This window comes from Triticum urartu, chromosome 1, assembly GCF_003073215.2.
Source record: "Triticum urartu cultivar G1812 chromosome 1, Tu2.1, whole genome shotgun sequence".
In the NCBI taxonomy this organism is placed as follows: Eukaryota; Viridiplantae; Streptophyta; class Magnoliopsida; order Poales; family Poaceae; genus Triticum; species Triticum urartu.
In genome coordinates, this window is record NC_053022.1 from 255,265,444 (window position 1) to 255,290,298 (window position 24,855).

The following is a 24,855-nucleotide window of genomic DNA, read 5'->3' on the forward strand; positions in this document are numbered from 1 at the left end:
GCCTGTGAATCATCCATGCTACCTTGTGCTTGCCTGCCAAAGTCCAATCGATGATATCATTCTTTATCCGATCAAGCACTTGCTCCTCTATCGAGTTCTTTTGCTCAAATATGCGTGCGTTCCTCTCCTTCCACACAGTCCACCACGTGAGCTGCACAAGTGAGCTCCAAGCTGCCTTGTGGATCACCGGCACCTGCTGTCTTGATTGGTACCACCAGTCCCAAATGTTCTCGGAGCCTGGCGATGGCACGAGGGCCAAAGGCAGATTGCACCTTTGCATAATCTTTTCCCACAAGCTAATCGTGAATGGGCAGCTAGCAAGGAGATGAGCGGGCGTCTCTCACTGGGCATTAAAGAGGCAACACCTCGGGTTGTGAGGCCAGTTTCGCTTCTCCAGATTGTCCCCGGTCAGGATTTTGCCAAGCACGGCCATCCATGAGAACACCTTGCATTTCAGTGGTGCCTCTGACTTCCAGATCAGCTATTTGTAACTCGTCCGCATCGATCCTTCAAACTGAATAGCATAGGCCGACTGAGCGGAGAACTCGCCGTTTGCCGTCCACCGCCAGGAAACTGCGTCCGGATGCTGGCCTAGTGCCACGCCCTGTAGCTGAACCCACAAGGCGGTGAACTCATGGACAGCCTGCGGCGTCAGATTCTCCCTTAGGTGACGCGTCCAACGATCGCCGGTAAGCGCTTGAGCCACCGTGAGCCGTTTCCGGGTGCAGACACTGAACAACGCTGGGTAGCTATGACAGAAACTTATTCCATGCATCCAGGGCTCCGTCCAGAAGCAAATTCGTTGTCCATCCCCAAGATGGAACTGAACTGAAGCCATGAACAGCTCCTGAACTCTAGCATCGGTGGGCAGAGGCAGCCCCAACCAGGCCTTGCTTGGGTCCGTCCAGGACATCCACAACCATCTCAGCCTCGGCGTTGTGCTCTGCGCAGCCAAGTCCGTCATCCCCAGCCCTCCGAAGATCATTGGTCTGCAAATTATGCACCAGCTCACCAGACATTTGCCGCCCACTGCAAATTCTTTTCCTTCCCAGAGAAAGCCTCTCCTGAGCTTATCAATCTTCTTCTGCAATCACACCGGCATTTGAACGACCATCATCTGAAAAACCACCATCGCAGAGAGCACATGCTTCACCAGCAGAATTCGACCATCCATGGAAAAGTGTATCCGGATCCAACCCTTCATCTTGTTGCAAAGTTTGTCAAGCGCTGGTTGGTAGTCCACCTTGCGAAGCTTTGAGTCGGACAGTGGCATACCGAGGTAGGTGCAGGGGAAAGCCTTGATCTCGCATCCGAGCGAGTGGATGACTGCCGGCAGTGTTACCCCACTACACAAAATGGGAGTGATAGAGCTCTTTGTAAAATTTGTCATCAGACCTGTAGCGCCCCCAAAGGCCTTGAGCAGATCGGCCACTGCCATTATCTCTTGAGCACAAGGATTTATGAACAACACTGCATCATCCGCATATAAAGACGTCCTGAATGGCATCCTTTGAGCGCCAATCTCCTGAAGAACTCCAGCCTTCGCTGCCGAATTGAATAGGGCTGCCAAGCAATCCATGGCGATCACGAATAACAGCGGCGAGAGGGGGTCCCCTTGCCGCAGCCCTCTTTGGTGCAAAATTTTCTCCGATAGCCCTCCATTCACCATGACCCTTGACGAAGAGGAAGATAGTAGGCCGGCAATCCAATCTCTGAACCTACCCCCGAAACCCTTTGCTTCCAGAACATGCAAAAGGAATTCCCACGAGATTGTGTCGAAAGCTTTCTCAATGTCGAGCTTTATCATAAGCGCTGGGGTCTTCGCCTGTCTGAACGCCTTTGCCAAACCACTAACATATGTGTAGTTGTCGTGGATAGTTCGCCCACGGATGAATGCATTTTGGCACGGCTGTACGATCTCTTTCATTCGATCCCTCATCCGCATAGCCAGTATTTTGGTGAAGAGCTTCGCAAAACTGGAAATCAGGCTGATGGGGCGGAAGTCTCTCGGTGTCGCGGCGTCTTCTCACTTGGGCAGCAGGATTAGATTGGCGTCGTTGAGCAGGTGAAATTTGGAGAAATTCATTCTGTATAATGCTTGCAGCGCCTTCATGATGTCTTCACTGATGATCCCCCAACAGTGCTTGTAAAACAGTCTGGTGAACCCATCCGGCCCTGGCGCCTTCTCCCCATTCATCTCATTTACTGCAGCTGTAGCTTCCTCCATCGTGAACGGCATTTCCAACTTCGTAAGATCCACCAGCTGGATCTCCAGCTCCTCGAAATTGAGGCAGGTCGTTCTCTCTCCTTTTGCACCGATCAAGGATTCAAAAAAATTGTGCATAGCTTCCAGTTTGTCCGGCTGCTCAGTGCAAACTTTGCCATCGAACAGAATTCTGTGGATATACTTCCGTCGTCTTCTCGCCGATGCCTTGGAGTGAAAGAAGCGGGTGCTAGCATCTCCCTCCTTGATCCATTGAATGCGCGCCCTTTGCCTCCAGATCGTCCGCTCCAGTGCGGCAAGGCCAAGTCGCTGCACCTTCAGAGCCGCCCTGAACTGTCTTTCTTCAACTATAAGATCCCTCCTTTCCATCGCCTTATCCAGCTTGGCCACAATTTCACTCACTATCGCCGATCTTAGCGCAATGTTGTTCACCATCTTGGCCCCCCAGCTCTTCAACTCTCTGGCAATATGCTTCAGCTTCTCCGCAAGGCAGGCAATAGGTTCTTCATTAGTCGTTGGAAGCCGCCACACCCTGTTTACCAATTCATCAAACCCTTCCATCTTGAGCCAAAAATTCTCGAAACGAAACTGCCTCGCCGGCCGAAAGGAAGTGTCACATGTGAGAAGCAACGGGCAATGATCTGACATCTCGCTCAAGAGGGCTTGCAGCAGGCATCCAGGGAAACTAGCGTCCCATGCGTCATTAAACAGAACACGATCCAACTTCACCAAAGTGGCCCTCTCTTGCTCGTTACTCCAAGTGTACCGACGGCTGTGCATGTATAATTCCTTTAGCTGTAGCTTGTTGATGAAGCCCCTGAAGGCCGACAAACATCTGCGGTTGATGTTATTGTTGTTTTTGTCCGTCGCCTGTGCTATCAGATTGAAATCTCCTCCGAGGAACATTGGCGTGCCCACTGGAAAGGCTTGCACCGTTGCCTTCAGATCAGCCAGGAAAACCATCTTCTCTGCTTCTTGTTGTGGTCCGTACACCGTCACCAAACCAAAAGGGGCTCCATCCGTCGTGTTCCCATGCGCCGCAATAAAGGAATTACGAGCATCCACATTAGGGAGATTGAACTTCGCCCCAACCCATGCGAGTAAAATTCCACCTCGCGTCCCGTCCGCGGGAGAGAAGGTAAACTTGTCAAACTCAGCCCCACAACACTCTTGCACCATCCTACTGTCCACCACAGATAATTTGGTTTCTTGGATACATGCCATGGCCACATTGTGCGCCTTCACCACAGCCCTAACCACACCTCTCCGTGCGGGGTGTGATTATCCTATAGTTACCACAAAACAAGCACTAGGTCAGTTGGTTAGTTGCCAAATTTCTTTACCAAGACAATGGGTGATCGATTCCCAAGTAGCTCTTATTTTTGCATTTAAAAACAAGAGATCAACCTCCGCCAAAAAATCGCTGCTGCCCACGTACGAGGATCAACCTCCGCCCAAAAATTCGCTGCCCATATACGAGAAAAAAGGAATCTGATTTAACCTTCCTTCGCCAAAAAATTAGGAAACAAACCCCGCCTATCTCGTTCACGATCTCAAAAAGTCGAAGCGAAATCATCGGGAGCGACCGCGGTGAACGAAATCATCGGGAGCGAGCGCAAAAACTGCGGGAGAGAAGAAGAAAACATGGGGTCGCGCACGACCGTAGGATCTAGAACGGACGAGATCCAATGTGTTTGGATCCGTTGCAGAAATCCTGCCGACTGGATTTTAGCTTTCTCGTATATTAATTTACGGAGGGAGTAGCTAGTTGCTCTGCTGAAATCGCTGGTCGCGTAAAACTTTAGGTTCGCTTCTCTCGAAAAGAAATAAGGTGGCCAGGAGCTCGACCATGGAGGGCACTCCCGCATAGGGAGGAGAAGAGAGGGGGTGGCCTCGATGACGGCGACCGCGTCTCCCCCCACCCCCACCCACGCGCGCGAGCCCTCCAGATCCGCAACTTCGAGCTCCTGCAGTACCGTTGGCGGCCACGAGCAGGTCCTCGAGCATGCTGCTGCTGCTCCGGTGCGGGGCAGAAGAGACCGGGGCGCAGGCGCACGTGCCGCAGCTGTAGCTGGACAAGGACTGCGCGCGGGCGGAGCAGAAGCCGTTCTGGAAGGGCAGCGGCGAGCAGAAGCGTTCTGGAAGGAGCGCCGCGCAGCGCAGCAGCAGCCGGCGGCATCGTCGCGGCTGAGCACGCCGGTCGCTAAGGGGGCGGAGGCCAGGCAGGCTGTGTACGCGAGAAAGAGGAGACGGGGATGACTCGGTCAAACTCTGCAATTCAATACTTCCAAACAGAAAGGGACTATAATTGGTTGCTCTCTTTAGATTTCAAATTATCCAAACAGAAAATCTTGAATTGCATTCTATTTCAATACCTTGGTTGATTTGGTATTGCAGCTCAATTCAACTCGTTGGGCTGAATACATACATTCAAACAAAGCATAAGAGTACAACTCCTCCCGTCCCATAATATAAGATGTTGTTACAACCAGTATACGAGTACCTTCCAAGAGGTAATACTAACATCATCCAAAGAAGATATCACATTGCTTTGACCGGAGCTAGAATTGAAGTACATGCCTTTAGTTCTGTTGATGAAAGAAAATGTGTCCCATAAATATTTCCAGAATAAAATAAATGTGTTGTGTATGCAGGGAGATTGGTTGCGATGATGTGCAGGAAAGCTGAAATAGAGTTATATCTCAGCAGCTTGGGAAGCAAGAGCAGTGTAAGGATTAGTAGGAATTGCAATCAGTTCTCATGGGCACCTGGGTGCCAATCTGGCTGGGCTTGCTCAACCCAGGACACGAACTCATTCGCAAACAACTCATTTGAAAACCCGGTTCCGTCCAGAGCAGAGAATTGCAGGCCATGCTGTCCAGGTTTCTTCTGCCCTCGTGGACTGACTTGCATGATGCGTAAGTGTTTCTTTCCAAACAAATTACCCCCTAGACACTAACTTAATGATGCATGCAATCAACAGCATTATATTCCTTCCCGCACACACACTATATTCCTCAAGTCCCAATACATCAATCATTTTAGAGTTTCTTCCTCCACTTCTTTTTTTGTTGGTATTCTGTATTCTCAATGTTATGTTTACTTGCTCTAAATCCATTCTTCTTTTGTCCAGCTTGTCCTTTGGGTGCTTATTGTCCTCTTGGGACACTGAATAAAACTACCAACCTTTGTGACCCGTAAGAGTAATGTACACTGAAGATTCCTTATTTACCATGCGACATTCTTCATACGAATTTCATAGCACATATTGTTTCTCTGTGACAAAAAATATTAGGTATTCTTACCAAATAACTCCCGGATCAAACCAGACATGCGGCAGTGCAGATACTTGGGCTGATGTGATTACTACCAATGATGTCTTCTGCCCTCCAGGGCACCATTGCCCAACCACTACCCAAAAACTTAACTGCAGCAAGGGGTAGTGTATTAGCCTTCTCTTTCTGTGGTACGTTGTTATGTTTATAGTGATAACTAATACCAAACTTTGTATTTTTCAGGTCCTATTGCAGGAAAGGTGCCACTGGTGAAAATAGTAAGCATCTTGTTTGTTTTTCTTCTGAATTTCATCCATTGAGAAGCATGAGTTAGAATTACTACTTATTGAATAACCTGTGCTTCTACTTATTGAGAAGCGTCTTGTTCAAATATACTGTATATGATTTGTCAAGCTCCAAACATGATTTTAACATTTCCTGGAATCCTAACGACTAGTTTGCACCCACTTCCTTCTAGAGTTAAAATCATGTTTGGAGCTTGACAAAATGGAAGAGCTCCAAACATGATTTTAACGCTTCCATTTGTCTGCTAAAGATAAATTTTCACCCCCTTCGGTTGCTTGACATACCTTTTTAATTAAAAGCTAGATAGCCTAGAGCACTTGATTCAAACAAGTCGTGCAAGTTTACAATTGCTATGATCTACCCTTTGTATCACTTATCTAATGTAATTTTGCAGAGTGTAGATGGAAAGGCGGGTGTAAGGAGAATTCAGAAAAAGAAGAAATCGCTTTGTTTGGTGGCATACTGATTGTGAGTAGTGCAATTTGCCAACTTTCTGGGCCACGACACTCATTTCGACTCATACATTTCACTAAACATTTTCTCGACAAACATAGTGCTAACTTATACCTTTTGATTTATCAAATTGTTGTCTTGTTAGAATTTGTAACAAGACAACAATTTGATAAGTCCTAGAATTACATGCAATGTTAATGCATTGCCAATGCAAGTCTTATTTCCTTTTGTGTAAATACGATCCAGTTATTTTGTTAATATATATGATTGTTATCGCCAATGCAAGTTTATATGCTGTAAATTTCTGCATAAGTTGTGACTGTAAGGCATCCTAGTTTCTCTCTCAAGTGATTTTCGTAGAAACCCACACAACATAAACAGGAGCATCTAAATTGTTACCAATACCTATTTACTTAGAGCCAACGATCTTGTTCTCGTTCTTTAATGCTAGTATTTAGTAAACGATTCGCTCGTGATCTTGTTTATGCAGGTTGTCTTAATTGTCATTTTACTACTGGTGTACAATTGCTCTGATCAATTCATTGCAGTTCGAGCTAAAATTTTATCGAAGTCTCGTAAAAAGGCAGCAAAGATTGCGCAAGAATCGGCAACAGCACGGAAAAGATGGAAATTAGCAAAAGAACTTGTACTAAGGCATGAGATGGAAATGTATGAGTCTTCTGATGCACCTGAGGAATTAGCTACATCATCTGATGGGATACTACATGCTGATAAAGGTAATGGTAAGAGATCAAAAAATCGCAGAAAGCTAAATGTTCGCACTGAAAGGTTCAGACGTGCATATAGTCAGATTGACAAGGAAAGAGCTCTGCAGCTAGACAAAGACAAATTAACACTCGCTGGAATAGTGTCTCGAGCTGCTGAAAACAGACCACAGAGGCCAATGCTTGAGGTGGCCTTCAAAGGTCTGACATTATCCATTGGGAAAAAGAAACTTCTACAATGCGTTACTGGAAAACTTTCACCAGGTAGGATAACGGCTATTATGGGTCCTTCTGGAGCAGGAAAGACCACATTTCTCAACGCTGTGTTAGGCAAAACATCAGGCTATAAGAAGGATGGATTGGTCCTTGTAAATGGAAAATCCGGATCGATGCAGTCATATAAGAAGATAATTGGTTTTGTTCCACAAGATGATATCGTACATGGAAACCTGACGGTTGAGGAAAATCTGTGGTTTAGTGGACGCTGCAGGTACTGGATACATAACAAAGCGCAATTCATTTGTGTTCCCAAAGTATTCTTTTGGCCTTACACTAAAATTTTCAATGCACAATTTTATTAGGATCAGTGACATAGCATTGCAAGACTTCAATTCGCTGCAGAATTCGACAATATTATTCTTTACAGTTTCTTCACGAAATTCATTGAAAACGATGTTTAATTTTTCAGATATAGTTTAGTTTGATTATTAAAGTGTTATATCATTTATTTACTTATTTATTCATATTCCCCCCTTCACATACATAAATTAATCATCTCTTGTATGGCATAAGTTCTGTGCCTAGATGGCTCCTAATAGTTGATGCATATTCTTTGCTAGGCATCTAAAAGAAGTGATATCTCCTAATTAATTTCAGCAACTCTTTTGATGATATCCTTATTGTACTTTCATAAGGCAATCATTTTCCTCTAACAATCACTATTCTTTTGTGAAACAGGTTAAGCAAAAGCATGTCAAAAGCTGATAAGGTTCTCATTCTAGAACGGGTTATAGGGTCACTAGGGCTCCAAGAAATCAGAAATTCCCTTGTTGGGACAGTGGAAAAGCGGGGTATTTCTGGCGGACAAAGGAAGCGTGTGAATGTTGGGATTGAAATGGTTATGGAACCATCTCTTCTGATATTAGACGAGCCAACAACAGGCTTAGATAGTGCTTCCTCCCAACAACTTCTAAGAGCTCTTCGTCATGAGGCATCCCAAGGCGTGAATGTTTGCGCAGTGATTCACCAACCAAGGTTTCCTTGTAAACTTTGAATTAATCATTCCTTTATTTCTTCCAGAAAGAATCCTTTTCTAATCTTGAGTTGAAAAGACATAGCTCATATGAAAAGTGCTCTTGCAATTTATTGTAACATTAATTGATCAGCTGGCCAATACACTAGGTCTACCTATCAGTTGGCGTTCCAAAATTTGGTAAAACAAATTCATCGACATGAGTAGTAGTAATGCCCAACTTTATACAGTGAGTCGTATAAATATGACTAGTCAGGAAGTCATTTATCCCTGTGTGACTAAAATAATCTTCTCTACACATTCTTTTCTACTCCCTCTATCCCAAAATAAGTGTCTCAAGCTTAGTACAACTTTGTACTAGCTCTAGTACAAAGTTGAGACCCTTATTTTGGAACGGAGGGAGTACTTCATTAAGATGAATTTGGATCTAATATGTATTAACATTTTACGCAGCTATACTTTGTTCAGTATGTTTGATGACTTTGTTCTTTTGGCAAGAGGCGGCCTTATTGCTTACCATGGGCCTATAAGTGAAGTTGAAAATTATTTCTCAGGCCTGGGGATCAAGGTTCCTGACCGCGAGAATCCTCCAGACTATTATATTGACATCTTAGAGGGAATAGCAAAGACAAAAATGAGCGGACATGCCACTCCTAAACATTTGCCACTTCTCTGGATTCTGCATAATGGATATGATGTTCCAGAAGATATGCGGAAGGACCTTGAGGAGATCAATATGATGCACGAGTTATATACTGTAGGGTCCATTACTAGAGAACTATCTTCTGTAGAACAGACAGAGAGTAAACATTCTGTGCACCAAAATGTCAGCCAAAGAAATGATTTACTGAATAGGAAAACACCCGGTGTACTTGCACAATACAGATACTATTTAGGGAGGTAATCCGATCTCCTTCATTTCTCTAACTTGCTTTGAGTTTGGTGAATCATTTTGTAACTCCATAGCCAAATTATGTTTTCAGGGTAGCTAAGCAACGTCTACGTGAAGCTACGCAACAGGCTGTTGATTACCTGATATTGTGTATTGCTGGCATATGCATTGGAACCATCACAAAAGTAAACGATGATACACTCGGTGCAGCTTCTTATGGGTATACCATAATTGCAGTCTGTAAGTTGGCACCATGTGTTATTTTTATAAATGTCCTAAACCATAAAGTAGCAAAAAAATAAAACAGAAGAAGAAATATTCTGTTCCTGTAAAGCATCTTAGATTGCAAAAATATTGAGAACCACTCCACACACACTAGGTACACCGGACTGCATAATTGGCGAGAGACATTTGTAACACCTGACCTGGCCATACATAACATTTTTTTTCGAGAAAACGCAAGAAGAGCTTGCATTTCATTGTGGTTACAATCCTCCTAGGAGGGAATTACAGTGCCTGGAGGCATATCAGTGCACGTCCCATGTTTGCGGTAAAATGGCACGAAGCCCTAGGGCGCCGGCTCTGGCACAAAGGGCGGCCTCGTCTTTGATCTTCGTGAGCAGGTCGGTCGTCGAGGGCCGGCCTCTGTTGAAGACGCAGTCGTTACAATGCTTCCATATCATCCATGGGACGAGGAGGGTCGCGGAGGCGAGGCCCTTGCGCATGGGCTTTGGGGTGTCCTGTTGCGCTGTGCGCCACCAGTCGTTGAGGGAAGTCTGCTGTCGGGCGGGGCACAGGGGAGTTTGAGCCAGTGCAGACCTGGTGCCAGATCTTCCTGGCGAAGGGGCAGGCAAGGGTGAGGTGGTGCATGGTCTCGGGGGCCTGGTCGCAGAGGAGGCATCGTGCGGGGTGTTGCAGGCCACGGCGGGCGAGGCGATCGGTTGTCCAACATCGGTCCAGGTGGGCGAGCCAGTGGAAGAATCGGACGCGCGGGGGTGCCCAGTGCTTCGAGGTGAGCTTCCATGCGTCGCAGCCCGTGGAACCATTGAAGGTGGCGAGGTAGGCTGATTTGGCAGAGTAGACGCCGCGGGGTTCCACCTCTAGGAGAGGCGGTCTGGCTCGGCGGAGAGGGTCGTGGCTGATTGCCTGCCAGAGCTGTAGGTATTGCCCGATCTCATGTATGCCGATCGTGCCGTGTATGTCCCGTGCCCATTGGTTGGCCTGAAGTCCATCGGCGATGGTCCTGAGCTTGCGGCGACGCTTGGGGATGCAAGCGTAAAGGAGCAGCGCGATCTCGCTAACGGAGCGCCCGTCAATCCATCGATCTTCCCAGAAGAGGGCCTCCGTGCCATTCCCGATTTGCATGGTGGTGGATGCGAAGAAGAATGCACGCTCCTCGGCGGTGAACTGTAGGCCAGCCCATGCTCTGGTTCTGTCCGTGCGGCTGAACCACAACCAGCGGATGCGGAGCGCGAGGCTGGTCCGGCCGAGGTCGCGCACGCCTAGGCCACCGAGCGAGAGCGGCCTAGCGACACGTTGCCAATTGACATGGCAGTGGCCTCCATTTGCCTCCGCGCGTCCAGCCCACAGGAAGCCTCGCTGGATTTTCTCGAGTGCCCTGATGGTCTTCTTGGGGGGCGCGAGGGCGAGGAGCTGGTGGATCGGGATTGCGCTGAGGATGGCCTTGACGAACGCGAGGCGGCCGGCCTTGTTCATAAGATGCGCCTTCCAGGTGGGTAGCATGCCGGCCGTTTTGTCGACGACGGGCTGTAGCTGTGCAGCCGTGGGGCGATGTAGAGTCAGGGGGATGCCCGGATAGGTGATTGGGAACTCGGCGAGGGGGCAGCCCGGTAGGTTGACAGCGGGCGCGGCGTCATCAGCAGTGCATCGGATCAAGGTGGCGGAGCTTTTGGAGTAGTTGACCAGGAGGCCTGAAGCTCGGCCGAAGAGCAGCAGGATGCTCTTGACGGCAGTGATGTCGCCGATGGTGGGATGGCTGAAGAGGATCACGTCGTCGGCGTAGAGGGAGACCGAGGGGACCGGGCACCAGGGGTGCAGCTGCTGTAGGACGCCCAGCTCCGTGGCGCGGCGGAGGAGGTGACCCAACGTCGAAGGCAAGGATGAAGAGCTGCGGAGACACGGGGTCGTCCTGGCAGAGGCCACACCTGTGCCAGATGGTGGGGCCGGGGTCTCCGTTGATGAGCACCTTCGTGCTGGCTGAGGAGAGAAAGATGGCGAGCCATTCCAGGAAGCGGGAGTCGAAGCCGTACTGCCGGAGGACCTCGAAAAGAAACGGCCAGCTGATGGTGTCGAAGGCACGAGCCAGGTCCAGCTTCAGGAGGGCGTGGGGGGCGCCGAGCTAGTGCAGGAGGCGCGCGGACTGGCACACGAGGATGAAGTTGTCGTGCAAGCTGTGGCTGGGGATGAATGCGTTCTGGCAAGTGCTGACGAGGCTGCAGAGCTTCGGCGCGAGGCGGAGCGAAAGGACCTTGGTGAAGATTTTGGCGACAAGGCGAATTAGGCTTATGGGCCTAAAGTCACCAAGGCCGCGAGGGTCCGCGCGCTTTGGGAGCAGGGTGAGCAGTGCCTAGTTGAGGGAGCAGAAGCCTCGACCGCGCATCTCGTACAGCCGCTGGAAAACGTCGACAAAATCTTTCCGGACAATGGGCACGCGCAAGAACTCGACGGTGTAGCCGTCCGAGCCGGGAGCTTTTCGAGCAGGGAGGTGCTTCACCGCCTGCCAAATTTCCTCGGCGTCAATGGGGGCGTTGAGGTCGTCGAGGTTTGTGGACGTGATCAGCTCGGTGGGGTTGAGGCTGCAATCGCGGGGCGTCTCACGGCCGAGCAGGGCGTCGAAGTGCGTGTAAGCCGCGACTGCCATGTCGCAGGGGGCGGAGATCGAAGCGCCGTCCATCGTGAGGCCGTGTATCCGATTCTTCTGCCGCCGATACGTGCATTGCTGGTGGATGAATGATGTGCTGGCGTCGCCGTCCTTGAGAGTCAAGATGCGGGCGCGCTGTCGAGCAATGGTGCGCTCAGGAGAGGTGAGGCCAAGGTAGGAGGCCTTGATCTGCCGCCGAAGCCAGTCTTCGTGCGGGGACAGAGATCGGCTCTCCTGCGCCGTGTCCAGCCTGAGAAGGAGCTCCCTGGAGATCGCAAGCTTGAGGCGAACGTTGCCAACAATTCGCGTGCTCTAGCTACTAAGCTTGCGCGCGGTGATTTTCATGTGCCGCATGAGTCGCCGGAATGGGTCGTCATCGTGGATGGAGTGCCAGGCGCCCGCCACAATGTCGTGGAATCCATCCAACCGTGTCCAGAATTCCTCGAAATGGAATCTTCGATGTCCTGGCGGCACCGGTTTGCAATCAAGCGGCAAGGGGCTGTGATCGGAAACGACGGAGGCGAGGCATCGAAGATGTCATTCCCCATGCGGGTCCTCCCAATCGGGGGTGCAGAGGACGCGGTTGAGGTGCACGACGGTTTGGGGGATTGCTTGTTGGACCACGTGTAGCGCCGAATGTTGAGGTAGACCTCTTTGAGCGCGAGGTCGTTGATAGCACGCCGGAAACGACCCATCATGCGGCGATTGAGGTTGCCGTTGTTCTTGTCTTCGTCGCGGTATATGAGGTTGAAATCACCGCATAGCATCCAGGGGCCGTCGCAAGCCGCCCGGACGTCTTGTAGCTCCTGTAAGAAGGCGATCTTGTTGGCGTCCAGCTGCGGCCCATAGACCACGGCAATCCACCACAGCGTGCGCGCGCCAGAGGGGGCAGACACCCTAGCAGTCAAGGTGTTTGACGTGAACTCAGGGTCCGAGATGGCCACCTCCATGCTTTTCCAGGCAAGCAAAATACCACCACGGGTGGCGTCCGCAGGGAGGTAAACATAGTCATCGAATTCCGAGCCAAGCGCTTCAAGGACAGTCGACGCGCAAACCAAAGCCATCTTTGTTTCTCGGAGGCAAACGATGGACGCATTAGCGCTTACAACAAGTGAGTGAATGGCGGTGCGGCGGGCACGCGCATTGAGGCCGCACACATTCCAGATCAGGATCTTGGGCTCGTAATCCATGGAAAAGAGGTCGACGGTGGGGTGCGGGGGCGCGGTCATGCCTCAATCGGGCTGCCGGCGACCACCGTGGTGATCGGCGCGATCATGGGATCCGCGGGTAGCTCGCGATCGACCAGCGCGGCGATGGCCGAGAGGATGGGCAGAGGGATGGGCGTTGCGAAGAGGCCTTCATACGCCTTCATCTCGGCCGACGTGATCCTTTGGTCGACCCCAACGATGCCCAGGATTCGCAGCATGTGGATCTGCGAGCGCCGCTCAGCCGTCGGCGGGGCTGCGGACTTGCAAGACGAGGAGGCGGTCGAGCGCCCTTGTCGCGGGGTGAAGTTGGGAGGTACGCGTCGCGGGCGTCTGCCGGGGGGTGGGAGGGCGACATCGATCTGCTTGGTGGCGGCGGCGAGGAAATCTCCCAGAGTCCAGGAAGTAGGCGCTGGCACGCGTGGGTGGGAGCGGCGTAGGGTGATTGGGGGGGGGATGCGAAGCGCGCGGGCGGGCACGACGACGTGGCATTGGGCTCGACAGAATGCGTCGCATGCATGTCTCCATGTTGGGCCGTCGCCTGCATGTCCCCATGACGGGCCGCCGCATGCCCCGTGCCATGATGGGCCTCATGCTGGGCCTCGGGCGGGCGTTGCATCTTAGCAGCTGAGCGGCCGCGGCTGGGGCAAGGGGCGCGTCCATGCATGGTGGGGCCCCTGCGGAAGCCTCCCGGGGCTCCAGGACCGGTCCAGCTGTTGACTCGGGGGTCGCCACCACGGGGATTCGGTCCGTGGACCAGTCAGCAACGAGCGCAGCAGCGCCAGGGGGGACAGCGACAGAGCGCTGCTTTGCCCCGACAGCGGACCAGCTGCAGGCGTCGAAGGCTGGGAGTCCGGTACCTCGCTAGCCAGCGATTGGCCGTCCACAGGGCCATCCTGATCCCCATGCATGTCGTGGTTTGCCTCGCCCGGTGCCGTCATCGTGTGGCCCGCCCCATGTGAGGAAGGCAACATGGGCGGGCTGGTTGGGGCAGGGTTGGGGGAGGGCAGAGCCAATGGTCGCCGGCCAGCTGTCGAGCTGGTGGGTGGTGGGGTGCGGGTTTCGGGGCAGGAGGACGATGGTGGCGTAGGGGGGTGGGGTAGCATTGTCACAGGCCGCCAGCCTTTTCTTTCCCCGACGCTTTCCCCTTTTGGAAAAGCGACGAGAGCCCGTGGGTCCCCCAGCAGCAGGCCAGGGTCCATCATGCGCGTGCGCCTCGGGGGCAACGCCACCCCGGCCGTACGACGGCGAGGTTGGCACCACCCGGCGTTGACGGCAACGCCACCAGCACGGCCATGGTGGCTGGACACGTGACAGCACGCGGAGTCGACAGCCATGCCGTCCTCGCGGCCGTCAGGGGCACCGGAAGAGCGGCGGCGCTTACGCCCGAGGCGGCGGCTGCGGTTGCGTCCCGCGGCATGCTCGCGACCAACGTCTCCGTCATTGCCGTCTGGTGCGTCGTCATCGCTCGGGCCGGGGCCATTACGAGCGGGAGGCTGCGCGGTCCGGCGGGGCGTGGCCGAGGCGAGCATGATGGAAACCGGGTAGATGAGGGTGCGCACGGCAGGCGGGAGGGTGCGGCCGTGGGCGCGGTTGCGGGAGGGGACGGGTTCGACGATCTCCAGGATGGCCGCCTGGCGGATGCTCGCGGGGTCGCGGGTGTGCGCGGTGAGGCGGATGGTGGCAAGGTCGGCGCGAGAGCGCGTGCTCCGGTGGAGCCGCTCAATCCAGCAGCTGGTGCCGAGGAGATGCTCGGCGGTGGATAGATGCCATGTCTGCGCCGGGATGCCGCGGAGCTCGAGCTCGACGCTGCAGTCCAGGGAGCCGAGCTGGGCATGGGCGAGCTTGTTCCACGGGCGGAGCGCCAGAGTGAACCCGGGGCCGTTGATGAAGTGGTCGCCGGCGAGGCGGTCCATGAGCTCTCTGGTGGCGAAGATGAGGAGGAAGTCCTCGAGGCGATGCGCGTGGATGGTGAAGTCGCCGGGGAGGAGGTCGAAGGATGAGTACATGACGCGCTCAACGTCGCGGCGGCGAACGCTGGTCTATCTCCGGTGATGGAGACGACCATCCCACGGCGCAACACCGTCTCGGCCTCGTCCATCTCCATGGAGCGCAAAATGATGACGCGCACCGGGTCGATGAGCGGGGGCGGCGTGGGCTGGGGCGGCGCCGCGGGCGGGGCTGCGATGCGGGGGCGTGGCGTCTCCCGGGTGACAGCGGTCGGCGCAGCGGCGGCGACGGTGGTTGGGGGGGGGCACGGAGGACGCCGCGCTGGAATTTCCAGCAGTTCCGCGAGCCGTGCCCGGGGTAGAGGCAGCGGAGACAGCGGACGTCGTTGGTGCACTCGCGCACGGGGTGGTCGGGGTCCAGGCAACGGAAGCAGAGGCCAGCAGCCTCCTCCGGGGATGGGCTGTGGCGGTGGCGCCGCTGGGCCGGTGGGGTGGCATCGCGGCGCGCGCCCCGGTGCCGGTTCCTGTGGCGGGGGGCTTGGAAGCCGTCTGCGTCGACCTCCGGACCTCCATGGACGCGGTGGACCTCGCTGCGGGGTCCGAGGCGGGTGGCGGCTGGAGCGCGTGGGGGCGGCGCGGCAGGGCCGGTTGCAGCCGGGGGGAGGGAGGCGGCGAGGGCAAGGCCCGGGGCAGGCGGAGGCGTCCGAGCAACCTCGCTGTAGGATCTCGCGGGGGACTCGCCGTCGGAGTCCATCCAGCGGCGCGAGCTGGCGGAGCCGAGGTCGAGGTCGCCGGAGCTGCCGCAGGGGGAGGCCATGGGCGTCAGGGGTGGGGGGGGGGGGGGGGGGGGGGCTAGGGGTGAGGAGGGCTCCTCTATCATATCTACTCCCTCCGTTCCTAAATATTTGTCTTTCTAGACATTTCAAATGACTACTACATACGGATGTATGTAGACATATTTTAGAGTGTAGATTCATTCATTTTGCTTCGTATGTAGTCACTTGTTGAAATGCCTAGAAAGACAAGTATTTAGGAACGGAGGGAGTATAAGCTTGTAGAATTTACAATATTTTTTGTCAAATAAAAATAAAAAATTGATTTATCACTTCATGTGGCATCTTTACCTGCAATATATGTTACTTACAATAGCATTCTTCCTGACTTTAATTTGCTTTGTGCACAGCACTGTTGTGCCAGCTTGCAGCACTGCGATCATTTTCACCAGAAAGATTGCAATACTGGAGGGAGAGAGAATCTGGCATGAGCTCTGTAGCTTACTTCCTTGCAAGAGACACTATTGATCATTTCAACACCGTGGTTAAACCAATTGTCTTCCTCTCAACATTTTATTTCTTCAACAATCCACGGTCTACACTTGGAGATAATTATTTGGTCTTGCTTGCGTTAGTTTACTGTGTAACTGGCATAGGTTATACTCTCGCAATTTGGTTTGAGCTGGGGTTAGCTCAGTTGGTAAGTAGGCAATTATCAAATACTTTACCATTCTATGGAAAATCCAAATTACAGGAGGTGATTTAGCTTAATGAACTTTGCTCTTGCAGTGTTCTGCATTGCTACCTGTGGTACTGGTCCTGGTGGGCACTGACCCAAAATTTCCACAATTTATTAAACAATTCTGCTATCCCAAGTGGACACTAGAAGCTTTCATTATTGCTGGAGCAAAAGAGTTAGTAGTTTCTCCCTCAATGTTGTTAGTATTTCCCATTTCCTTAACCAGCAAATCGACACTCGATGAATAGTAAAAGATGAGTTCTTGTCATTCAATTAAGCTTGTCTGCAGCACAGGCTAGGCAACATTAACTCCTAGAAAAGCATATTGAGCTAATTGTTCATTCATATCTATAATATTTTCACATGCAAGTTGTTGCAGGCAATGATCACCCCGGCATATACTGAAAATTGTAACTAATCCTCTTAGTGCATATGTATTTTTATTTTTATTTGGTACTAAAGTCTCTAGAGTAAATTACTAAATATCAGCAGTTCCTCGTTCAGTTGCCCTGTAGAAATTTTAGGTAACCAGGTCCCCAACTTTTATAAGTCCAGTACAAATGTTTCTTCTGTTAGTATAACAATCAAACTTAAAGCCTTTTACCCTTTATCCTAACACATATTCTTACGGTATTACCCTTCAGGTATTCTGGTGTATGGCTGATTACTCGATGTGGAGCACTGCTAAAAGGTGGTTATAATATCAATTATTTTGCAATCTGCATCGGCATTATGATGCTTAATGGTGTACTCTTCCGGTTTGTTGCTCTGCTTAGTCTGTTGAAGCTAAGATAGACGTAAGTATGCACATAATTAGGTTTTTGTCAATTTTTCTTCTGCTTTCATTTCACTTAACCTGGATATGTGGATTATGAAGGTTCTTAGCATCTCGCGAACTAAAGAACAAGGGTTTGTTCTCTTGAATATTCAAGATTCAACTGCTGCGGAATTTGTATATAACAAGGTTATCACATTGGTAGAGTAGAGATCTCGAGAATATATGCAGATTTGTAATTATTATTCTTGTCCATAAGCTCTTGGGGGGATCGGGCCTACATAGGTAGCATATATGTTTGTACACTTGCTGCCCTTCATTTCTCGAATGCAAATGTAATCTCAAATTGTCCCTTTGTATTTTATTTTGCTGTATGAAAAGTGTGAAATCCAGTTCTACTAGGACAGAAAAGCAGTCTGGTCGTTTTAATACATTATCCACATTTCTCTGGAACTCACACTTACCTTGGATTCTGCGGAAGGTGCAACTCTTTTTTTATTGAGAAAGATCCTTGAATGTATAACAAGAAAAAAAACACACACACACACATACATATATATAGGACTCATTTTCTGTACTCCTGAGAGTATGTGCTCCCATATTCAATATACCTCGTATATGCATTGACTATACCCCCTTATCATTCTCAATATACTTCATTAAATATTCTAAGATATCTCAATACGAGTTTTGTTAAAAAAATATCATTTGCGACCTACTTTTTGTAATATACCTTTTTCACGTACAAACAAATTAGTATATACATAAACCTTTGAAAATACGAGGCACACATGATTTTTTTTTCATGAAATCCATTTTAGGGTATCTAGTAATTATCAATGAAGTGTATTAAAAATAATAATAAGGTATAAAAGATTCATCTATATGGTATATGAGGAGCAAGAGTACGTACTCCCATAAGTATATTAAAAATAATAATGAGGTATATATATATATATATATATATTTCTATTTCTATTTCTATTTCTAAAGGCTCTTGATCTTATAACACTGTTGTGATCTTCTATTTCTAAAGGAGCAATGCTACAACTACGCACAACTTTTTCGGGAGGTGACATACAGGCTGATGTGGGCTGTTTTGATTCGTAATTAGGGGGAAGCGAGGCCCACACTGAAGCTCGGAGGGGGGGGGGGGGGGGGGGGGGGGTAGTGAGGGTAGTAGGGGGGTTAGTCCTGTTAAGTCCGTAAATATCACGTGTAAGTCTACCATTTTTTTAAAGCTATTCCTAAAATCATATTTCTCAAATCATTTCGTCATGCTTCCCCAACTTAGGTATTCTAAGTGAACCGATCCAAGCTGGGCCCGGATGTTACGCCAGAAAGTGATTTTCAGCCCTCAAAATCTAAGTAAGGATTAATTTTCTAGCCTTTTATGATAAATAAATCACTTTAAGTCATAGGTATACCAACATTATCAAATTGGGATCTTGGATCTTGTAAGGAGAATTTTTTACTGCTACACATGCTCGAAGTCAAAACTCCAAACACTCAAAATTCCTCAATCTTCCACACATACATTTCTCCTTTTAGGTAAAAAGCTAGCGATACTATTAGTAAGAGACATGATTTTCAGCCCCCGGGTGCCCCTACACCCTCTATGAACAGTAAATTCAAAAAAAATTCAAAACAAAACAAAAAAAAATCTGAAACTTTGGGACATCGAACATCATGTAACTTTTGATGATCTTGCAAAGTTTTAGCTAAAAATAACATTCAAAGAGCACTCAAATAAAAAATCAAAATCATTGTTCAAACTTTATGTGCATTTTTGAGCAGTGATTTTGTTTTTTTGGAGAGGGCTCCACGAAGGTTATTTGTTGCTGAAACTTTGCAGGAACATCAAACCTTTGATAGTCTTTGATCCCTAAAAGTTTCAGCTTTTTTTATTTTCTTTTAATTTTTTATGAATTTACTGTTCATGAGAGTGTAGGGGCACCCAGAGCTGTTAGACATTTCTCTATTAGTAACCATTATTTCCACGTCGCTACAGTCACAGCTATGAAAATTACAATCTTGTACTGTAGCTGGTAGCTGGTAAACTCAATCACATAGCAATGCAACAGTTGACTTCTTGGATCGTGTGCCTAATCCTACCGTCCTGCCATCCAGGGCATGTACTATCTTCTGGAAGAATTCCCACAGCCATTGTGGCAGTAATGTTGGAACATAGAAGTCATTTCCGTGGACTTCCCACCTTATAATTAAAATCTTGGTAGTACCAAGTCCGACCTTTCCAAGTTTTCCCTGCCGGCGAGTTTGAAGATGAAGACGAAGATAAACATAAATATATATCTTGAATGCCATAAGCTTTAAATATATTATTTGGATTGGTAAAATATAAATGTTAGTATTTTCATAGTATCCTAGAATTCCATGTCAACATATTCACATAAAAGTACCCCCTCTGAACTAAAACCACGACAAGAATTATGGTACAGAGGGAGTAACTATATCCATCTCAACACCCTAAAACAACATTATTATTATTTTCCAGATGAAACAACATTTATTATACTGAACATAAAATATTATGTGGTTTGAAAATTGGTGGTCAAAGTTGCTTATTAACTACTACACCCTCTGTTCACTAATGTAGGACGTTTTTGAACAGTGAACAGAGGGATTACAAAGCATCGTATATTCCTGAAGAGTGAAGACAGTTCGCTTAATTAATCTGTTACATTATGAATTCTCCATATGCATTATTCCGTGTGAATGTATCTGCAATGTCAAGAGTCAGCGATTGAGGAGGAGATTTTCTGTTGAAAAGTAAGCAGATGACTTTGATCACCTGCAGAACAAGTCCATTCGATCGCTTGTTTTGATCGTTAGCCGCAAAACGCACTAGCATTTATAAATACTGCGGCTGAACCATCCAAGCTGTGCAAAAACCAATCGCTCCCCCGAACAAAAGCAGGAGTAACAAAAGCCACCAATGGGCTCCACAAAGCTCATCGCAGCGACTCTTCTCCCCGCCTTCCTCGCCCTCCATCTACACGCCCCAGCAGCAATGGCCACCGCGGCAGGAAGCTCCAACTCCAACCTCTTCCGTGACTACATCGGCGCCCTCTACAACGGCGTCAGGTTCGCGGACGTGCCGGTCGACCCGCGCGCCCGGTTCGACTTCATCCTCGCGTTCGTCATCGACTACACCACCGCGACGGAGCCACCGTCCCCGACCAACGGCCGGTTCAACGTCTTCTGGCAGGACACGGTGCTCACCCCCGCCGCGGTCGCCGAGGTCAAGCGGCGGAACCCCAACGTGCGCGTGGCCGTCAGCCTCGGCGGCGCCACGGTCAACGGCAGGCCCGTGTTCTTCAACGTCACCTCCGGCGTTGACTCCTGGGTCCGCAACGCCGTCGACTCGCTGACCGGCATCATCCAGCGGTACGACCTGGACGGCATCGACATCGACTACGAGCAGTTCCAGGTGGACCCGGGCACCTTCGCCGAGTGCGCCGGCCGTCTCGTGGCGGCGCTCAAGAGCAGCGGCATCATCAGGTTCGCGTCCATCGCGCCGTACGGCAACGCCGACGTGCAGCGCTACTACAGGACGCTGTGGGCGGCGCACGGGGCCGCCATAGACTACGTCAACTTCCAGTTCTACGCCTACGGCGCAAGCACCACCGCGGCGAAGTACGTCAGCCTCTTCGACGAGCAGATCGCCAACTACCCTGGAGCCAACATCCTGGCCAGCTTCACCACGGCGGCGACGAACACCTCGGTGCCGGTCGACACCGCGCTCAGTGCTTGCCGGACTCTGCAGGGGCAGGGCAAGCTCTACGGCATCTTTGTCTGGGCTGCAGACCATTCCCGGAACCAAGGATTCAAGTATGAGACACAGTCGCAGGCCCTGTTGACTGATGCCACCACTTACTAGTTACCCACAGCTTCTTGGTTTGCGTATATCGATTTTTTAGAGAAATCATATGGAATAAAATGAGCATCCGATTTTAATTGTTGGTTGACTGCACCCTATTAGGCTTAAAATTATTGGAAAATGTACGTAATATTTACATTTGAGATTTATTTATAGCACATTCTCAACATATCCATAACTTTCTAGCCCTTCCTCTAAACTTTCCTTTTGCAAGAGAAACTTCCAATCTATTCTTCGACCCTTAAGGTAGTATAAAAAACACAGAAATAAAAAATACATTCAGGTTCGTAAACCACCTAGTGATGACTATAAGCACTGGAGCTAGCTGAAGGCGCGCCGCCGTCATCACCCTCCCTCGTCGAAGACGAGCAAACCTTGTTGTAGTAAACAGTCGAGAAGTTGTCGTGCTAAGACCCGATGGGACCAACGCATCAGAACAACAATCGTCGCCGATGAAGAGAAGCGTAGATTGGAAGGATCCAACCTGTAGACAGACGAACGAAAACCGGATCCACGTAGATCCACCGAAGACAAACGCCGGACGAATTCCATGAGATCCGCCGGAGATAAACCTTCATACGCCCCCTGACGATGCTAGAAACACCATCAGAACTAGGGCTAGGCAGGAAAGACCTTATTCCACCTACAGAGAGTTGCCGCCGCCTCGCATCTCTAAGCAGGACACAAATCCTAACAAAACTCAAAAAACATAAAAAGGGGGATTTGTGATTATTTGCCACAACTTACTTTGGACTTTGATATTTTTCTGGTGCCACCCTTTACTTGGGACTTTGATAATTTGCTATCTGTCGGTTGGGCCCCATAGGAAAAGTCCAAAATACCCTTGCCGTTCGATTGACCAGGACGGGAGAGAAGTTCTCGGTCGTCATTCTCATCCCCTTCTTTCGCCCGCAGAGATGGCAGGAGATGGCGGCGGCTCCTCGACGACGACTCACGCTTGCACCTCTACCATGAGGCACCACACTGGATCCGCGGGTGCGCCTCTCCTGATCCTTCGCCGCCGCGCGCTGCCTGCCCAACGCGCGTACTGGACGTGGCTCACGCTGCCACCGGGTGCGTAGCAGACTATTGCCTGGGCTGGTCGGGGGCCCGTGCTAGTGCGGAGCGACGACGGTCGTGAGCAGCAGACAGCGGTGTTGGGGGGAAGAAAGGGGCACCGGCCAGGAGCAGCGGGGTGGCGTGCGGGGACTCCGCCTATGGGAAGCAGCAGGAGTGGCGGGGTAGCGGTGGCGGCGGGGTTCATCGCTGGAGCTGCGCGCGGTGGCCGCAATGACCAAGCTCGACCTGTAGCCGAGCTACTGCGGCCGGTGAGATGGCGCTGCGCATGGCGGACCCAACGACCAGGCACGGCGGGCACGTCCACAACGAGCTGCTACACCTGCGCGGTGGGCATCGGCATGGCGGACGAGTTGCTACACCTGCACGGACACAATGGCCAGGCGCGGCGGGCATGTCCGGGCTGTAACCCATCGGCATTCAGGGAGTAAATTGCACGCAACCACCATTTTGAAGGCTAGATTTGCAAAAAACACTACGTTACATTTTTCTTTGCAAAAAACACCATATCTACTGTAATCATTTTGCAAAAACCACTGATCGGCGGATTAGAACGCTTTAAGTATGTTTATGATAGGTGGGTCCTGATTTTGCTGACGTGGCATAACAGCTCGGCCGAGACGGCGTCACGCCAGAGACGGGCCCACTTGTTAGCTGGATCTTCTTCTTCGATTCTTCTCTTCCTCTCACCCGAAATTACTCCCTTTCTCGATCCCGTTTCTCATGGTGGAACGCACGCTCGACTGTACCAAGAAGATGACGAGGCGTGCGGCGTGCGAGCGTGAGCCGAAGAAGAAGTTGAGGCCGCCGGGAGCCGAGGCGACGCGGATGGCGAGCGCAGTTTGGCCATGCTTGAAGAGGAGCTGCGAGGAAGGTGCGGCGGTGTGGAACGTGCTGGCGGAACTGGACGAGGGCGGCCCACTGGTCGGGCTTGGCTGGGCGCGGGCGCACGAGTCACAGAAGCGGTCGTGGACGGCGAACTCGACGGGGTGGGTCTGCTCGAGGACGATGTCGTTGAGGACCTCGCTGCGGAGGCGGAGCTTGAGGCGGAGGCGCTTGGAGTGGGGCTCGGAGAAGACGAACTCGACGCCGGAGAGCGAGATCCGTAGGCGAGCGAGCGGGTGCTCGGGGGACTCCGGGCCGGCACGGAGCCAGGAGCGCTGCGGCTGGAGGTAGGAGAAGCAGTCGGGGCAGCAGCCGGCGGCGGCGTTACGCGGGACGCCCTGGGTGATGTCAACGCGCGCCTGAAGGCAGCAGGCATACATGTTGGCCGGGTTGGGCTGCATGGAGACGCTGCGGATGCAGCTGAATCGGATCGACTGTTATGCCCTCGTCGTGCTTGGTAGCCCATGGAGCTGATTGCTTTTCTGATTTTGATTGAGGCGCTTTCATGTAAAATTGCAGGGACTAGTTTGTAAATCTAGTCAAATTCTTGATCTAACGCCGTCTCGGCCGAGCCGTTATGCCATGTCAGCAAAATCAGAACCCACATGTCATAAACGTACTTAAAGCGTTCTAATCCGCCGATCAGTGGTTTTTGCAAAATGATTACGGTAGACACGGTGTTTTTTGCAAAAAATGTAACGTAGTGTTTTCTGCAAACCTAGCCTTCAAAGTAGTGGTTTCATGCAATTTACTCGCATCTAGGCGAGGAGGGGAGCGGTCGAGGCCGAGCTTGACGTACCAGCATGAGGAGCGGCGGTGACTCGAGCGGCTGCTCCTACCAGTGCACGTGCTCTGTTGTTGGCTGGGTTGTGACCATGATGCTTTGTGAAGCTGCTGTTGTGTGCTGCCGCCGTCGCTGCTATGTGCTGCTGCGTTGTGTTGGTCCACCTCAAGGTGAGCGCGAGACGCCGGGAGCAGCAAAGGCCTCCAGGGAGCAGCAGGGGATACGGCGGCGGGCTAGCAGGGGCCACCGGAGAGCAGTAGGGGCGACGGCGGCGGTGGCGGGACAGCTGGGGCGGCGGCTGTGTTATGAGCTAGGATTCATGCCGATTTGGAAGGAGCTTGTGCTATGTTTTAGTCAAACAGGTAAAAGGGTATAATTGGCCTATGCTTTGTGCACTTATTCTGTGCATTATTTGCAAAGATTATTTTTGTATTAGAAAGTGGCACTACTGCAGGATGCTGCTAACACGACACTATGATCAGAGACCCTTCGACGAAACTGTGTGCGATGCCATAATCACAAACGATGGTGTAAAAAACCGTCAAAAAAGGTGCAAACCATTTGCGATGGCGGAGCCATCAAACACGGTTCAGATTTTAGTTGCGTGTGCGATGCAGGGCATACAGTTCAGTTCAGTTAACTGTTTGCGATGAGGAGGAACAAAAGAAATGGGCAGCTAAATGGAGGTGTGTGCGATATACAGCATATGGTTCACTCGGATGAATTGTTTGTGATTAGGCAACATAAAAGAAACGGTCA

The 24,855-nt window shown here is 50.8% G+C and overlaps 2 protein-coding genes across 3 annotated transcripts in view; both read left to right on the forward strand.

The window, feature by feature from the left end:
* The window catches only part of LOC125506089 (ABC transporter G family member 25-like), a 36,484-nt gene extending 18,599 nt beyond the window's left edge, over nucleotides 1-17,885 (forward strand). Inside the window, exons 1-14 of one of the 2 annotated variants that reach the window (XM_048670974.1) lie at nucleotides 4,054-4,737; nucleotides 4,879-5,142; nucleotides 5,358-5,421; nucleotides 5,520-5,663; nucleotides 5,743-5,777; nucleotides 6,200-6,273; nucleotides 6,749-7,473; nucleotides 7,941-8,237; nucleotides 8,689-9,135; nucleotides 9,219-9,367; nucleotides 16,346-16,635; nucleotides 16,725-16,849; nucleotides 17,319-17,471; nucleotides 17,552-17,885. In XM_048670974.1, the coding sequence (XP_048526931.1) occupies nucleotides 4,701-4,737; nucleotides 4,879-5,142; nucleotides 5,358-5,421; nucleotides 5,520-5,663; nucleotides 5,743-5,777; nucleotides 6,200-6,273; nucleotides 6,749-7,473; nucleotides 7,941-8,237; nucleotides 8,689-9,135; nucleotides 9,219-9,367; nucleotides 16,346-16,635; nucleotides 16,725-16,849; nucleotides 17,319-17,469 (2,802 nt within the window). In that variant the 5' untranslated portion in view covers nucleotides 4,054-4,700 and the 3' untranslated portion in view covers nucleotides 17,470-17,471; nucleotides 17,552-17,885. Of the gene's footprint in view, nucleotides 1-4,053; nucleotides 4,738-4,878; nucleotides 5,143-5,357; nucleotides 5,422-5,519; nucleotides 5,664-5,742; nucleotides 5,778-6,199; nucleotides 6,274-6,748; nucleotides 7,474-7,940; nucleotides 8,238-8,688; nucleotides 9,136-9,218; nucleotides 9,368-16,345; nucleotides 16,636-16,724; nucleotides 16,850-17,318; nucleotides 17,472-17,551 lie in introns of those variants that run through there. The other variant, XM_048670967.1, reaches the window with a different exon arrangement.
* A 2,465-nt stretch (nucleotides 17,886-20,350) lies between these two features.
* LOC125528653 (chitinase 2-like) lies at nucleotides 20,351-21,427 on the forward strand. The gene has a single exon (XM_048693125.1). It carries the CDS (start codon nucleotides 20,406-20,408, stop codon nucleotides 21,348-21,350), a length of 945 nt encoding a protein of 314 aa, XP_048549082.1. The 5' UTR covers nucleotides 20,351-20,405; the 3' UTR covers nucleotides 21,351-21,427.
* The last annotated feature ends 3,428 nt before the right edge of the window (nucleotides 21,428-24,855 follow it).

Excerpts from the sequence above, each read along its gene's own strand:
- LOC125528653 (XM_048693125.1), top strand. The coding sequence starts at position 20,406 with ATGGGCTCCACAAAGCTCATCGCAGCGACTCTTCTCCCCGCCTTCCTC.